Here is an 18448-nt window from a genome sequence, read left to right as displayed (position 1 = left end):
TGGTACCCATCAGAGAGACACACATCTGTTCAGACTGTGTGTACAGTAGACATCCAGACTGCTGTGCAAGCATCACTAAACTAGCATTAAGTTTAAAAGCATGCTCCCATTAGTTTATGCAGAGATTATTCCACATGGCAGGAGGAAAATTATATATGTGAAAAGTTTATTCGGATTTTTTTCTTCGCATATTCTTACAGAAAGTAATTCAGACAGTAGTCATACACCTACTCACTTCTCCTCCTTGAAATTACTGCAAAGTATCGACAACCTCACCTAATTATCATGCATAAAATATAACTGTAGCTCAGTAATTATAACACCTTGGTAGAAATCTGAAAAGCAACTGACATGTGAAGCCAATAGATAAAGTAAAACAATGTAACTTAAAAGTAATTCTGCTTTTTTATTTTTACATTTTTGCAGAATTTACAGTCTTGCTAGGAACATGCCCTGCATTTGCTAAAAGTGCAGCAGAAACAAATGTGAAGATTATCACTAAACTAGCAAAACCTGAATTCGAAATTAGACTTAAGGAGGCTCATCCATGCATTAAATGCTACCTGTGGGAATGTGAATTACTGACAAACTTTGGGCAGCCCAAATCTAACAAATACAGTAATAGCAACCAATCAGTGAACTTTATATGATAGTTCTATTTATTGGGATTTCACCACCCAGCAACAGTTAGCTAGGCTGGCACAGTATTAACGTAAGTTATGAAAGGAAATTGACTTTGCTTTAAGCAAGCCTATTTCAAACAGCATATAATCATGCAATGCACTTAAGAGTAGTTACTGCAAAGGAATTACCAGTTATCACCTCATATCAGTCTTGAATGGGATCCCATTATATGCTTCAAAACCACATCTCTTTTCCACCTAACCTCCCCATTGCCTATATAGCGAATGCTTACATACTTAATATGTACTACACAAATATATCATCACCCACTCCCACCAAGACTCAAATGTGTACAGATTTGTAGTGTTCATGCAAAATAGGTCAGTGCACACATTATCCACTTAGTAGGATGTTCTATTCACTACTACATCTTTCTCTGGTCTAGGATCTAATGCACATGAGCTCCACATCACACTGTGACAGAACTTATTGGGTTGACTTGTTTTCTCTAGGAGACAGCAGCTAAGTGACATAATGAGGTGTTACAGCTTTCCTATTCTCAAAGCAGGTGAAATAGTCAATTAAAAACTGTTGCCAAATAATAATAAAAAACTTGCAGCGATTTAGACTACCAAAATCCTTGTCTTTCTACTATTTCAACACGATAATGGATCTGTCCTGGGAGCTCAGAGTCTTCAAAAGAATATATTGTAAACTAAGGGAGATTCCATTGGCTTGTTAGCTACTTTCCACATTATAAGCCTGAAGCCATTTAACTAAACAATAATTCAACTGCTGTTTGCATCTCCCACATACATACAGTAAATCAACTATTCATTCTAGCTAATGAAAGCTTTTAAATACACCCATTTTCTATGTTTCTATATTTTTAATGTACACATGTCACCATTTACAACTGAAATGGCTTCATAAGATGACATCTTGCTAATTCTGGTCTGCAGCAAAACATTTCATAACACAGACCAGAATGTTTTACTATGTTTTTATATACCGTATTGGCCTGAATATAAGCCACATTTTCCCCCAAATTCCGATTGTGAAAAGTTAAAGTTCAGCTTATACAGTGGTACTTCAGGTTACATATGCTTCAGGTTACATACGCTTCAGGTTACAGACTCAACTAACCCAGAAATAGTGCTTCAGGTTAAGAACTTTGCTTCAGGATGAGAACAGAAATTGTGCTCCGGTGGCACAGCGGCAGCAGGAGGCCCCATTAGCTAATGTGGTGCTTCAGGTTAAGAACAGTTTCAGGTTAAGAACAGACCTCTGGAACGAATTAAGTACTTAACCCGAGGTACCACTGTATTTATGACCTTACGCTGCTGGCAAAGTGGTGCGGCTCCCACTCCCCGCACAGAGCAGCCCAGGAGCATGGGGCAACGGCACCTGTCCTGTCTGCGGCTCCCAAGCTACTGAATTTTAAAGGTGAGGCTTATTTGCGGGTGCGGCTTATATCTGAGCCAATACGGTATGCTGGAAGCTGCCCACAGTGGCTGGGGCAACTCAGTCAGGTGGGCTGGGTACAAATAATAAATTATTATTATTATATTATATTATAATGAAAGGAGGACAGAAACTGAAAAAAGACAAGCAAAAGGAAGACAGAAAGTAGGAAGCATGAGATATTTGTGAAGAAATAGAGGAGGGGGTAAAGTTTATAAACATTAATAAAGAAAAACTGTATATGTAACACTGCAACAAAGGTTTTCCTCCTTTGCATCAAGCAGATTAGCAAAGGAGCCAAATAATAAAAGCAGCTATACTAATATAGCTTGGGCCTAAGACTTGCTGATCAGAAGGTCAGCGGTTCGAATCCCTGTGACGGGGTGAGCTCCCATTGTTCGGTCCCTGCTCCTGCCAACCTAGCAGTTCGAAAGCACGTCAAGTGCAAGTAGATAAATAGGTACTGCTCCAGCGGGAAGGTAAACGGTGTTTCTGTGTGCTCTGGTTTGCCAGAAGTGGTTTAGTCATGCTGGCCACATGACCCGGAAGCTGTATGCCGGCTCCCTCGGCCAATAAAGCGAGATGAGCGCCACAACCCCAGAGTCGGCCACGACTGGACCTAATGGTCAGGGGTCCCTTCACCTTTACCTATACTAATATAGGTTCATTGCTTTACCAAAGGGCTGGAGGGGAAGCATGGAATGATTTGATAAAGGTTTATGAAAGAACAAAATAACCTCAGGGTAGAATGATAGCCAACATGCTGTGCCATCCACGAAGAACAAAAACAAACAAACAAAGAGTCATAAATGCCCCTGTGCCACTATGACCATTAACAATGGTTAACTGATGCCTGTTTTTAACTTTGTTTTCTTTCTGAAAGCTGTTGTGGCATATTTTTATTACATAGCAACATGATAAATATTTTTATGCATAAATAATAGCTGAGGCATGGAGTACCCATCCTAATATTAATGAAGGTCAAACCGTGGCAGGAGAACGTTAGAAGGCACAAGTGTAGTGCTTAACATGGCCTTCACCTACTTCCAACCTGGTCCAGATGTTTTGAACTACAACCCCCATGGGTCCTAGGCAGCAGATCTGGTTCGGACATATGGAGTTGTAGTCCATAACATCTGGAGGTTGGCAAACACCAGCCTAACCTATAGGAAGTATTTGCTGAGAAAAATGTGTATTTCTGTACACACAGAAATAATACAGCAACAGGATCTTCAGCCATCAACAAAACCCTTATATATTGTCTGTTGATACATACTGGCAAAAAGAAATATGTTTTAAATAAATAAATCCCATCCCCCCCCGACAGTCCCTTACAGCAGTTCTGACATAATATGTGCATCGTAAGTATGACTCCTAAGCACATACGTTTCAATTATAAATGGTCAACCAAGATGCATTCAGCTAAAAATATTGAGCTAAAATGTTAATCAATACAATTTGCTTGCAGACTATCTCATAAGCTGAATTCATAGACAGCTGCAGCTCAGAGGTCATCTTTGAGTACGGTCTGTGAATGATTCATTTTGAATTGCTTCCCCATGTCTACTTACTGGAAATCTTTGCAAGAACCCAAACATGGTCACAAATTGTTAGGGTAGAATAGTAATTTGTAGCACTTGCTAAGAAGCAAGAAAACAACACATCATTTGAGTTACCTGTGTCAAGCCCCCTGAACCTCATCCTAATAATCTGCTACAGACTCCTTGTTTTCCCATACTATGGAACTTTTATAGGAGAAAACAAACATAAGCTTATCATACCAATAATGTACACTGAGCCAGCGAACACTTCTGCCAAGAGATCCCAAAAATGGAGTTTAAAGGAAGGAAGATCTTCAGCAACTCTAGTCCCAAGAAAAATATGGAATATGAATACAAACAGACAAGAGAAAAATTAATTCAGAACAAGCCATCAGCAGAGGTGTGGGGCTGAAGGCACTCAACATACAGTATGCTAAACATACTTTAGCACATGCTAAACATAAAGCAACAGACATTCTGCCAATGCAAACATCAAATCAGTCAAAAAGCCTAGGGAGTAGGGGGGGGGGGTTTAAGGTGATCTTGTAGGTAAACTGGTCCCAAGTTGTTACGGGCTTTACAGTGGTACCTTGGTTCCCAAACGGCTTAGTTGCCGAACAAATCAGCTCCCGAATGCCGCAAACCCGGAAGTAAGCGTTTTTCGGAAGCCAAACATCTGGCGTGGCTTCTGCTTGAGTGCAGGAAGCTCCTGCAGCCAATCGGAAGCCACGTCTTGGTTTTCGGATGGTTTCGGGAGTTGAACGGACTCCCGGAACAGATTAAGTTCAAGAACCAAGGAACCACTGTAAATAATAGTAATAATAAGAATTCCTTGAATTTAGCTTGGTAGTACAGTAAATCAGCAACCAGTGCAGATCTCCGCTATACAGTGGTACCTCGGGTTACATACACTTCAGGTTACAGTACTTAATTCGTTCCGGAGGTCCGTTCTTAACCTGAAACTGTTCTTAACCTGAAGCACCACTTTAGCTAATGGGGCCTCCTGCTGCCGCCGCGCCGCTGAAGCCCGATTTCTGTTCTCATCCTGAAGCAAAGTTCTTAACCTAAAGCACTATTTCTGGGTTAGCGGAGTGTGTAACCTGAAGTGTATGTAACCTGAAGCGTATGTAACCCGAGGTACCACTGTATATAAATGTATCACAGCCAATCAATAGGAACATCTATTTGTTTAGCAAAACATGCCAAATCAGAATCAGTAGGAGTCCACCACAGAAAGGCACACTGTCTCAATACATGAGGGCTGGTCCACATATTACAAAGAAGAGAGGTTATAATCCTTTCCTTCTACGGTTATTTAAAGAAGTCTAAAAAAGCAGAGACCTCAAAAACTAGCAACAGTCGCCACAGTTTGAATTAATCAATGGAAAATCATCTTGAGATAAGTTTTTCCACAATCACATAAGCAGGTATCTAGTCAGCCAAGACCAGCACAGAAGCAACTAACTGTTTGAAAGTATATAAGTATTTGGAACATGACAACCCTGGAAAGAGAGTTTGCGTTGATCATATTACTGCAAATTCCACATCTAGCTTCCAATTTAAATAAGTATATATATATTCTCTTTTTTCCCCAGTCTGTAACCAAGCTTTTGTGTTTGAGAATCACCCTGACATTTTATGCTTTACTTAATTACTCAAATTGTAGAAAGAGTCGCAATTAATGCATTTCTATTTAAAGAAAACATAGTTCTTAATATTTTTTAAATCATCAAGCAATTATCTGAAAGCACATAGACAGGGTGGTGTGGAGGGCTTTTCCTTCAATCAGTCCAATTCACATGTAGCATTAAAATGCATTGAAAAACTAATTGTGGCTTAACACAAATGAGCAGCATACTGGTGCATGCATCTCAAAAATTCCTGATGAGCCCTTTCCGTGCCCCTGCCATGCCAGAAAGAATAACAGAATAATAGAGTTGGAAGGGAGCCCCAGGATCATCTTGCAATGCAGGAATATGCAGGAATATGCAGCTGTCCCATACAGGGATTGAACCTGCAACCTTCACGTTATCAGCACCATGCTCTAACCAACTGAGCAACTTTGTGTTCTGTGAAAATAAGTGTTTGTGGTTTGTTTCTCCAAGAAACCATGGCAATCGCTTATGGTTTGTTGGAGATAAACAATCCACAAGCACTGGTTTGCATAATACATAAAGACAGCCACCGACTTACGGTATTTCTTCTCTGGCATACAAGAGCAGGGAAGGATCACATCAGGGACTTTATAGAAGTATGCACCACTGTGTGCAAATAAAGTTAAAATGATTTGATGTTACATGAAAACCAGGAAATCATCACAATCAGCATGACTTTGGTTAGAATCTGTGTAGAACTCATGTTTCTAGAATTGAAAAAGTGGTGGCATTCATTTCCCATTCACATATACAGCTTGGCATCAACATCCTTTGAGCTACATTCAAATACGTGGTTTACAAAGAAAGGTTGGGGGCAAACAGAAAGTAGGCCAAATTTAATAGACGCCATGGTGAACGCTGTGAGGCTTTACACTTCTCACATAATGTGAACCAAGGTATACTTACAGAATTGTAGGCTAAGGCTCAGAAAGGCTAACAAGGCTGCCAAGGCCAACAAGAGCAAAAAACGATTTCGGAAAAGCATTATTATTCTTTCTGCTACTTCTTCATGATTTCACCTCCATAGTCAGAAACTTCCTGTCAACACAAATACAAAAAAAAAAGCATTAGAGATAACCTCACCCTTTTGAGAAACTCTGAAGCTCCAGGATTAAGAAAAAAAGGACATGATTTCTTTCTTTTTTAAAATTCTTTTTAGTAAGTACTAGTAAAATAACTATTTCCATAAAACAAAAAGATCAGACAGAAAATATACACATTTATTATATGAAAAAGTCAAAACAATATTCACCAGAGCCTACCTTGCTATCCTTTGCTACCTAATACTTTTATTAATCACTTCATTACTATCACTTTATTACTGATTACTGAATTAAACTAATAAATTGCAATTGTATCTTTACAAATTCCATTTTAAATTGATACTTTAGAACAGAGGTAGCCAATAATGTGCTGCCCCCTCCAGTTGTTGTTGGGCTCCCTCTCCCGTTGGCCTCAGCCGGCATGGCCTATGAGAGATGCCATCCAGGAACAGCTGGAGCAGGGGTAGTCAACCTAAGGCCCGTGGGCCGGATGTGGCCCAATCACCTTCTCAATTTGGCCCGCAGATGGTCTGGGAATCAGCATGTTTTTACATGCACATAATGTGTCCTTTTATTTAAAATGCATCTCTGGGTTATTTTTGGGGGCTGCCTGGTGTTTTTACCATGAGTAGAATGTGTGCTTTTATTTAAAATGCCTCTCTGGGTTATTGTGGGGCATAGGAATTCATTCTTTTCCCCCATCCAAAATATAGTCTGAGGGCCGGTGGACTGGCCCACGGCTGAAAAAGGTTGCTGACCCCTGAGCTGACCCCTATCACCTTTGTCATCCCTACCTTCAAATAATAAAGAGGTTTGGCTTTGCTTGAGGAAGCAATGAGTTCCCTTTGCAATATTCAATAAATGGTTTCCAGCATACCAAAAAAAGTCATCCTGTTGCCTCCTCCTTTAAGCCTTTTTTCCATTCTAAGTTTATTTTTCCCTGAAAGCAAATTCCCAAACTTGTTCTCCACCTGTTGTAAAGTGCCAGGGGCCCTTTACTGGAAATAAAGGTTTTAATACATAACTATTCAGCAAAATTCATTTAGCTCATTTCAAAATGCGATTGAGGACTGATATTCTGAGCATTTCAAAAGTCATACAAATAATTCCAAATCTTGCTTTGGACAAAGCAGTTAGGGTAACAGTGGGTGCTATCCAACTATTCAAAGTCATTACACTCAAAATAGACCCATTGAAGTGGATTTAAGTAACGTACGGTAAGTAACTGTTTAAAGGCTAAATCCTATGACCCCTGTGAGGTCATCCAAGGGGCCATAGGAAATGTTTTGGATCTACCTGTCTGCAGGCAGAAAAGGTGGTCCACCTTGAGAACTTCCATCCCAGCCATCAAAGAAAATGTAAGGACAGATACTCCCTCACCACTGCTGAGGGCAAAAAGGAGATGTTCTGAGGACATGTAATGTGTGGCTCTGGATCCAGTGGATTCAAAACCCTTCAATTTCCCAGACACAACCCTGGAATGGGGGGTGGGGGTGGAACTAGCTCCTGAGGTGGCAATCGTATTTTCTTTCGCTTCCCTTGAAGAAGGAAAACCCTTCAAGAAAAAACGATCAACGAAAGGAGGGAAAAGAGAATGACGACAGCCCAGCATCTGTCCAGTTGGGTTTTGGCCCAGGAGGGTTTTGGTTTTGGCAGGTCACCCCATCAATTTCTCTCTCTCGTCAATGTAGGCCTGGACTGCCAATGGCTTTCAAGTACCAGAGCAAGGCAAAAACGGTGTTTTAAAAGAAAATCGTGACATCTAATAAATAAAAGTAATTATGCCATCCATGATTGATTTGGGATCATTCCCAATGAACAACTGTGCCCAACAGAAGCTGCCAATGCAATTTGTTTTCAGGTGCTACTTTATATTGGTTTTCCTTGGGGTCAGGTACAAGTACTACAATAATACGATATAACTCATGAATAATACTGCAATAAAAACTATTTACATTGCCAAACAAAATGACACACAGCCAGGATATTAAAACTGTCACTTTCAAGTCTATCATAATCTATTATGGGGGGGGGGGGCTCATACAAGAATACAGGAAAACAAATAAACCTAATGCAATCAAGTTACAGGACCACCATAGATGCAGCAATACATTCACAAATGAAATAAAGAATAATACTCATCTCTTAATCTGCGAGTTGCCATCTGATTGGATATTTTTCTGATTCCGATCTGATTTTAGGATGCATTTTAATTGATTGCCTGATTTTATGTTAATGTGTTATACATTTAATGTTAGCTGCTCTGAGCCCGGTTTTGGCCGGGGAGGGCAGGGTATAAATTATTATTATTATTATTATTATTATTATTATTATTATTATTATTATTATTATTATTTGAAGGCCACCAGAAGTGGCACTGTGGGTTAAACCACAGAGCCTAGGACTTGCTGATCAGAAGGTTGGCGGTTCGAATCCCCGCAACAGGGTGAGCTCGGTCCCTGCGCCTGCCAACCTAGCAGTTCAAAAGCATGTCAAAGTGCAAGTAGATAAATACTGGTAGGTACCGCTCTGGCGGGAAGGTAAACGGCATTTCTGTGCACTGCTCTGGTTCGCCAGAAGCAGCTTAGTCATGCTGGCCACATGAACCGGAAGCTGTACGCCAGCTCCATCGGCCAATAAAGCGAGATGAGCGCCGCAACCCCAGAGTCGTCCGCGACTGGACCTAATGGTCAGGGGTCCATTTACCTTTACCTTTTAGAAGTATCTAACTGCTAGAAAGGAAATATAGCTAAAATATTAAGATATATGGCATGAGGCTATATCAACAAAGTTGAAATTACAGATAAATATTTAGACAACAAGGGAAGAGTGGGGAACTAGGCTGTAGCTAGGGTCCCCAGTTATGCAATGCTCTCCCCGGGCAGGCTTGCCTAGCACCTCTGTTACATATTTTTAGGTGCCAGGCAAAAAACTTCCTTCTCCCAGGCCTTGGCTAATGAAACAATCTACGGCCTTTTAAACTGGGGTGTACTGTTTTGTTTGTTACTATGTTACGTATTTTGGTGTTTTTATACTGTACACCACCCTGTGATCTTTGGATGAAAGGCGGTATAGAAATTTCAGAAACAATAATAATAACTGGGCCACACACTCTCTTTCCCTAATTATTATTTTTTAAATAAAAGCAGCCCATTGCCTCAGAACTATGCATGGGCTGCATTTTTCCATCAATAAACCTGAGGAGACTTATCTACCCAACCTGAGCTGTTCTACAAAGTGACAGCATCACACAGGGCTCTTTAAGAAGTACACTAGATGCTTCAGGTTCCCTTTATGGAGCAGGAGGAGAAATGTTGCATGTGAACCCCCTGAGAGACAATGAACACTACCGCCATGATTTCTAATCTTTCTGGCACTCCCTTTTCTTTCTACAAATATTGTTGTCAGCCAGAAACCGCCTAGCAAAAGAAACCACATCACCATCACTTGTGAGTCACTGGTATCTCACTGCAGTATTCTTTCTACAGCAAGCTACCAGACTGTTTAAATTAATGGACACATATAATAAAAACATGAAGCAGTCTTGAGTTTACAACCTGGATCTCATATAATAGACCACTGTATATAGAGGTTACCAAAAAATTATTCTCAGCAATGCAGTGATGTGACTTAATCACATCAAGGGATTCCATAATGGTGCCCTTCTAGATTGTGCAGTGTAAACTTGTGTAGAGAATTTGGTCAAGCTGCAGGTTTAACAGTTTTTGCTTCAGCCACCATACAAAAGAGTATTTGGTCACTTCCATGGGGGTCAGAAGCAGCCCATCGTTCTGCTACTTTAGAGCAGCAGCCTCCTGTCTCGCCCAGAATAAACACATTATTACACTGAATCACTGTGACAGCTTAAATGAATTGATTAAAATGGCTTGTCTCCATAATAATCAATAGCACTCTTCAAAGTCTGCCTCCATGAAATTACTGTACTTATCTGGTGTGAGAGATCAAAACGATGCAAACTGACACAATATGAGAAAGAGAGAGAGAGAGAAACAGTAAATGAAAAAACTCACCACTGTACGGAAGAAAGTAAACGATACAAACATTGAACAAGATATACAATATATCATATTTTTCCGTGCATAAGACTAGGTTTCCCCCCCTAAAATAATGTCAAAAATGAGGGGGCGTCTTATACACGAGCCATCTCCCCCCATTTTCTTAAATCTGAGTCCCCAAAAAGTCTTATAGACAGAAAAATACGGTAACTCAATGTAGTAAAGTTACAGGAAAGGCAAAAGAACAGCTTTCCTCCAGCTTTCCAACAGACCAATCTACTGAGACAGCAGTTGTTCCTTTTCACATAGATATGCCCCAAGAATGTTACAGCAGTTTTGGGGGGAAACAAGTCTCCATTGCCAACCAAACCTCAGGGGTGTGAGGACCTCAAGAAGTGTCCCATCAGAGGCTCTCAGGGATTTAGTTAGAGCATAAGGAATCACTATTTGACAGAGTGAGTTCTTCAAAAGTTATTGGGCCTTTCAGACTATCAACAACTCCAGAAGGTAAATTTAAAATATAGCTGTTTTGGGGGCGGGGCAGGGGGGATCTAGGATCTTATTCTCCACTTTTTTAAGTTTCACATAAAAATCAGGAAAGACATGCACTATATCTTTGGGGTAATGTTGTCACACTTCTTTTACCGAGTTACCTTTTTCCACTGGTGTAAATAGCAGTAATTTCCTGTAAATAGCACACAAATTTTTGACTGAAGCGCAATTTGACTGTTTCTTAATGGCCTCTAGGCTTCTGTTCACCTATTATGAACAGCTATAAAAAAATAAATATTGAGTGACTAACCCTTAACTCCTTTCTTAGACATAAAACAGAATAATACAGGTGAAAGTATGAGTATGTACCATGAGCTCAGCTCAATTGTGCTTGGCAGTTTGCCTTTCCCATTCTACCTGGAAGTTCTGTCTGTCCTGTAGCTCTAGCAAGAGCAGATAGGGGGGAAGAAGAGTCCCTTGGGTGGCTGAACAAAAGGAGGAATTTCCAAATCCTTCCTGCAAAGATCTGTTCGCTGCTGTGGTGAACACTTCTGTGTGTGCCTCAGCGATGGAAAGAGTGACACTGAGCAGACACTGCACTTGACACCCACAAGAAAACATTGTTCCTGTTCTTTGTACTCAAAATGAATAATATTGTTAGTCTTTCCAAGTTCTACTGGGTGGCTAATCTGCATTATCTTCACTCTACCTTTGACTGTTCTCATGTTTTCTGCTTATCTGCTGATCCCTTTCCTGAATGCTGCTAACCCAGAACTTTAACCTTTAACAAAGTTACCACCTGCCACTGGTTTTCCTTCCTATTCAATCTGCAAAGTGAATTCATGCACTCTGAAATTTTTGATTAACTAATTAAGTGATTTAGCAGATCTTTTCTAAATCAATATTCCTGATTAAGAAACTAATATCCTATTGAGACTTTGATTCACTTTGCATCTTTGAACTAGTCACTGAAGAGTGTTGATTAATGAACTCAAGAAAAATCAACCGACTGCACATCTTTAATGTTTTGACTAATCTTCCAATAATCTTATGTCTTTAGTTATTGATTTTTTTAAAAAAAAAATGTGCATTGCAACCAATGCTGCATGAACAGAGCTCCAATTGTGCAATGGGACTTCCCCTTCCTCTGCTGTCATAGCCTCAAAATCTGTTATGAAGGCTCCCCCAAGCCTCAGGATCAATTTTTGAGGGGTGCAAGTAACATTCCGATGTGCAACCCAAAAAGTCTATGTTTCTCTGTGACACAAAGCTGGGGTTAACAAGCACGCAGAGTATTAGGATCAAGTTTTCTTATGATTTTCCCTAATTACTACAGAAAATCTTTCTAACATCTGAAGAATATTTCTAGCGTAAAATATTAAGATATTATTCAGAAGAGCCAGGCGTTTGCATTCCAAGGGTTGCAATCTTTAGCCTTATTCAGATATTTGTTTGTATAACATTGTATGGAAAGATAGCAGGAAGGGCCACATACCCTAGGTTCCATAGAACAGACTAAGTTCTGTTGTGTTATTCTGAGAGCATACTCCCCCCCCCCCCACACACACACCCCTGTGTGCTCTGCCCACAATATGCTGGTGCCCACCAGCTCTTCTTGCTCTATTTACGGTTTTGTTTTGTAAGTTACGACAAGATATCACTAGCCCAGTCATGGACTTCTGTAAATGAAATCTCTGACAATCGCAGGACCGTACTTCATAGTCTGTCATGGCAACTAAAAGCAGCCCTCATCTCCGTATATTAATGATCCAGAATGTTTTGCACAAATGAGTTGCTTCCCACCCTCAGTAAATCTCATTATTAGACTGTGCAGTAAATTTCTATTGCTTCCAAAGGCTTCTGCTCAGTTAAAAGAACCAAGCTGCAGTAAGTCCTTTGAATTCAACACCTTGTCAGTGTAACAGATAGCCAATTTGAGCTTGGGCAAAACATTTTAAGGACTGCTCCAACACAGAACTAAGAGAAGGGGCCAAGGAGGGGGAAATTAAATTTGAAAAGATTAAACCAGAATGGCTAACCCTGTATCACTCCAGCCATTCACCAGATAGTAGCCTGGATCCCAAAATACTCTTCACATTTAGGCACCAGCAAGATGCAAAATGTAACTATGGGTTCTCTTTCTCTTATATCTTGAAAACTTTCTTATGATCCTCATGGCTGAAACTATGGGCTATTTTTTAACTGCTTTGATTCAACTTTGCTAGCATTGCCAGGGACTGAAAAATTGCCACAGGAGCCGTATGTAGATTGTGGGCTGCCAGTTGGCTGCCCACGCTTCAGACAACTGGAATTTTTTATTAAGAATCAACCTCTTCCAGCCTTACATACATCTAAGCAAAGTGTTTCGAGTAATGGGTTACAAGAATAAATTCGAAACCCCATCTCCACACATTGAACTTCACCTGATTAAGGACTACAATGGTCACTGCTACACACCTACACCAAGTTTGATTAAGGTTCAGCATTTGCTAAACCAGTCTCGATGCTTTTCTTCCCCAAAGAAATTGCATGCAGTAAACAAACATCAAACTTTGGTTACAGCTTGTGGCTTGTTAGGAGCAAGACAAATACAAACCCAGGTATACACCTAACGGTAAACCAAACCATGCCATTAATTCTAGGTAGCATGGCAGCACCAGGAGCAGCAAAAAGAACAAACAGCCATGATTTTCCAACTGAGTGGCTGTATGCATACTCATTCTTGCTAAGAAATAATCTGGTTTAGCATTATGTGCGAAACAGCTATTATATTCTTCAAGAGGATGAGTCTTAATCAGTAATCACATCTGAATATTTTACCTTCAACATTAAAAAAGCAAATCTATAGATCACTACTGAAGTTTACATAGAATAACTTCACAGATTATTGGAGTACGACATAATTGTAGCTATTTAGTTGTGGAAATAATTCTCAGAAATGCCATCTGTTATGCGCCTCTCACTATTACACAATATTTTACACTAATGGGGATTTCTAATTATTTCTAATTATTCAAACCAAAACAAATCCATATATAGATAGAGGTAGAAGAACATAAAAATTGCCATTTTTCTTTAGCAGCCATTTTTTAAATGAAAAGGCAGTGGGGATTATGTAATAGCTTGAAAGGATTATTTAGTAATTGGATTCTTGCAAATACAGAGCTTCTAATCTTCCCCTCTCCAAGCCCTCCCTATTTCCTTTGTCAGCCACCGAATATACTTGTTAGTCATGCCTATGATCATGGAATTATGCTCAACATGGCCTTTTACCCTACATCCCCACATCTGATATTCTGAATCTTCAATGTTCTTGCACACCAGCTCCACGACCAGCATTCCCTCTACATCAGTATAATTATCACTGACCCTTCCTGAGGCAGCCTCTCATATTGCCTGAAAAGCTGTTTCTGAACTTGGGGGGGGGGGGGATCATTGTGCATACATGGCAGAGGAGGAAGAATGGAATGGGTAGAAACTGATGACATACATGCTGTGCAAATGCAAAAGATGGGTGGTTTGAATCCAAGGCCCCAAGTTTCATTGTTTATTATTCTAAAAAGCCTTCAATTCTCCTGCTATCCCCCTTCAACTTCACTAGATAAGTCACTTGGCCATTATACTATTGTTTCGTTGTACATCTAAGAATTATCCTGCCCCTATGAAAAAAAAGGAGAGAACCAAGAGTAGCACTGTTCTTTGACTGCAATGCTCCCAGCTTGAATCTAGGTTGCATTTAAACACAGGTTTAGCTGTTTTAGACACTCCTAGTGTCCAGCTGTAACTTTCATGCTACTTGTATGATTTAATAGAAAGACATAGTAACTAAAAGAAAAAAAGGTAGAACAGTATTGTAAACTTGTGAGAAGGCCACACTCACCACTGGTATGTGGTCCCAGAAAGTTGGCCAAGGGTGAATTTGACTCTCAGGCCAAAAAATGTTAACCACTCTTGTCATACAGAGTCAGTGCAAAGACTTTTATTTATCTATCTATCTATCTATCTATCTATCTATTAAGATTTCACTTATGGCAAAATCATAGAGTCCGTAGAATCCCAAGTATTGGGAAAAGATATAATGCAAACATAAGAAAGAAAAAGACAATTGATAATTTGTTTGTATTAACTCTTTAATCATGTGTTTCACTTGTTTTTCAGTTACAAATTGCAGTGCTGGAAGTGAGCAGCAAAGTGTTCAGGGGAAGTGTTGGAGAGATTTGGAACGGAGATTATGCCTTGCTTTCCTCTGTTTAAAAGCACAGTGCTGAGCATTTCTTTGAATAACAACAAGTTCTTGACCTGCACAAGGCCCAAAGATAAGAATAACAGCTGCGTCTTTAAAAAACATGGAACTTTATTTTAAAGAAAATATCCTTTCTCTGCACTTTTTGTAAAAGACCACTTTTTAAAAATTCCCACTATCTCCTGTTATGGGGAAAACGTTTTTATTAAATCAAAAATATTTCACAAACTTCTAAGTACCACCTAAAAGCTCTTGGTGAAATTGCAAATATTCTAATGGCTTAGGACACAGTGTTTGTTATGATTCTGATGCAAAGTACTTGGGGACAGTTTTGCCCTGAAAATCACACACTAAAGTCATTGTGTATATGTTCCACTTGTGGGAATCTCATAGGCATATGGTCAGCCACTGTGGGAAAAAGGACGGTGGACTAGCCAGACCTTTGGACTGACCCATCAGGACAGTCGTTACGTAATCATGTTCTTATCAACTAAGAAGGATTATATGCTGCGTTCAATATCTACTGGAGTTAAATTCCTTGCACGTTCTCAGGCAAAGAGACTGAGATCCTTTATTTCATAGTGTTAACATGCTTTGGCTTCCCTGCAGTTCCACTCCAGGGTAGCTCAAAGAATATTACGGACTTGTGGTGTCATGTTATTGTTAATCTCTTGCTTTTTTCTGTCTTATCACACACATCTTAAAAGCACAACCTAGACAGAATTTTACACACACACACAAAAACATGTTGAGCACTGTTTTGAACAGGCATGCCAATAAAGGGAACAAAATGCAAGTTGTTTACATAAAATATTGTAAAATGTTTATGGGGAAGTACCAATTAAAAACAAAATTTTAAAAACAATGTATACCTAATAAAACCCTATGTCTGGGTAGTTTTAGCAGACATTAAACAAGTACAGTGAGGATGCCAGCCTGATTGTAATAGGCAGGGTGTTCCAGAGAATATGCCCTGCCGGACTAAAATATTAATTACTGGCAGATGTGGAATGAACACTATTTGGCACTTGTAGAAGTGTAAGTTCTGCAGATCAAATTGGTTAAATGGACATGAATATGAAAAGGTAAACTGGCCTGGAGCTGCTGAGGGCTTTATATAATAACCAGAACACCTTATTATTTGTAGTATTTGTATGCCTCTTTTCAAACCAGGCATCTCAAAACAATTTACATGATTATTTTTTTAAAAAAACAACCTAACAATCTATAACAAGTGTGATACAATAAACACAGGATAGCAGAGCAGAAAGGAAACAACAAGTCAGATTCATAATACAGAATAACAACTACAATAAAGGAATGGAAGAGTGGGAATTCTCTCATCCCTGGTTATGTCACAACAGGTGAGTGTTAATAGTAGTTCTCTGGTGATCACTCATAGCTGAGTAAGATTGTCTTCCATGAACACGGTCTTAACAGTGAGTCCGTAAGTGACTGTGGAGGCCAATTCTGGATCCGCAAGTCCTTCCTTCCACAGTGGGGACATAGGCTTCCAGGCAGGAGCTGACCACGATGAGGGTTTGCCAAATGTGCCTTCCTCTTAGCACTTTCATCCTGAGTTCAAGCATTAATAAGTAGGACAAAGCAAAAAGAACCATTTTTCTCCAAACTGGCATGCGACTGAAGACCTCCCTTAGATATTTGCTCTCAGTTGCCTGCATTCAGGTCTCTGTGTTCATTGCATTATGACTGCTCTTCAGTCAAGTTCTCCAAGTATTGTTTCTCCTTTCCTCAAGGCAAGATAGTTCTTCAGTATCCCTGTGGTGACAAGATGTGCGAAGGTTGAACCACCTAATGTGGAACTAGTACAAGCTGAATGTTCGGCAACTTAATGCTATTCTATCTTCTCTCTCCTCACTCTGGGCAAGTTAGTTCCACAGAGATACACTGACGGCCAGGAGATATGACTGAGATACTCTCCAAGTTCTGTGCAGAACAGCAATAGCCATCATATGCTAACAAGAGATGCTGCTAAGCCACCAAGGCCACATGGGCCTCCGGTGGCAAAACTAGATCCAGAAGAATCTCCAGACTGCAGGTAATTAGCCAATTTCTCATCCACAGCACCTCTGTCTTGTCAAGATTCAAGGTCAGTTTATTTTTCCTCAGCCAGCACACCACTGCATTCAGGAACCAATCTAGGATCCACACAATCTCTGCTATTTTACATGTTCCAGAGAAATATTGTTGAGTGTTGTCAGCATACGTATGGCATTGTACTCCACACTCCCAACAGTTTCATATAGATATTCAACTGCACTGAGGATTAAATAGTGTCATGTGGCACTTCACAGCATAAATGCCAAAAGGCACTCTCCAACGTAGGCCATCAGCTAATTAATGGCCTTTGGGAATAACTTAACATATGCAATTAGATAGCAAGGTACTATTTAGGAGCACAGGAAATTATAGAGGCAGAGAAAATGATGAGGTAAAGGAGTTTATTCAGGCTTTAAAAACAAATAAACCACACACACTTTTTAAAATACATGTTCCAAGCACAATGAAGAAGGGATGTGTGGCAAGCCTAGATGACTTGATCACATAATCTGCATTGTTGGGAAATCTGTCCTGCCATTACATTATTTCCTCCTGCTACCAGTTTCAGTCTTTGCTTTCAATTGTGCTATTCTATGGACACTGTACCAGCAACTACAAAAAAAGCACGCACAGGTTGATAAAAGCTACAGCTTTTATTCAAGGTAATAATACAAAATTGTTCTTGCACTAGAAATCAGTTGTCAAGGAAACTCCTGAAAGCATTTCCTAGACCAATCTGTATAGGAAGAGATGACATTCCCATTATATCCATTCCTCCAGCTACCGCATGAGATATTTTGCTACCACTCAATTACTTTGCCACAGTTTAATGGGAATAGTAAAATACTGAATAATTGGAAGGGAAATATCAGTCAAACAGCTATCAGCGTTTCTGAGTTTGGTCTTAATGTGTGAGAAAGTGTGTATACTTTTTATGCCAGCACAGTGGTACCTCGGGTTAAGTACTTAATTCATTCCGGAGGTCTGTTCTTAACCTGAAACTGTTCTTAACCTGAAGCACCACTTTAGCTAATGGGGCCTCCTGCTGCCACCGCACCGCCGGAGCACAATTTCTGTTCTCATCCTGAAGCAAAGTTCTTAACCTGAAGCACTATTTCTGGGTTAGCGGAGTATGTAACCTGAAGCGTATGTAACCCGAGGTACCACTGTATAAGTATAAACTAAGTTAGCTATGCTGGTCCATAAGAAAAAACTCAAAAAATCCACAGTCAAGCAGTATCTTTATTAGGATCAACGAAAAAGACACAAAAACGTGGTAAGCTTTTATGTTCTCCAGAATTCTTCAGCA

General features: G+C 39.9%; 1 protein-coding gene across 1 annotated transcript in view; it reads right to left on the bottom strand.

Moving 5' to 3' along the window:
• The window catches only part of PXYLP1 (2-phosphoxylose phosphatase 1), a 63861-nt gene that overhangs the window by 28196 nt on the left and 17217 nt on the right, over positions 1 to 18448 (bottom strand). Inside the window, exon 2 of the mRNA XM_083742115.1 lies at positions 6191 to 6322. Coding sequence (XP_083598241.1) covers positions 6191 to 6269 — 79 coding nt within the window. The 5' untranslated portion in view covers positions 6270 to 6322. The remainder of the gene's footprint in view (positions 1 to 6190; positions 6323 to 18448) is intronic.

Source organism: Podarcis gaigeae (genome assembly GCF_964106915.1).
Source record: "Podarcis gaigeae genome assembly, chromosome: 5".
Taxonomy (NCBI): domain Eukaryota; kingdom Metazoa; phylum Chordata; class Lepidosauria; order Squamata; family Lacertidae; genus Podarcis; species Podarcis gaigeae.
This window is presented reverse-complemented; position numbering and strand designations above follow the sequence as displayed.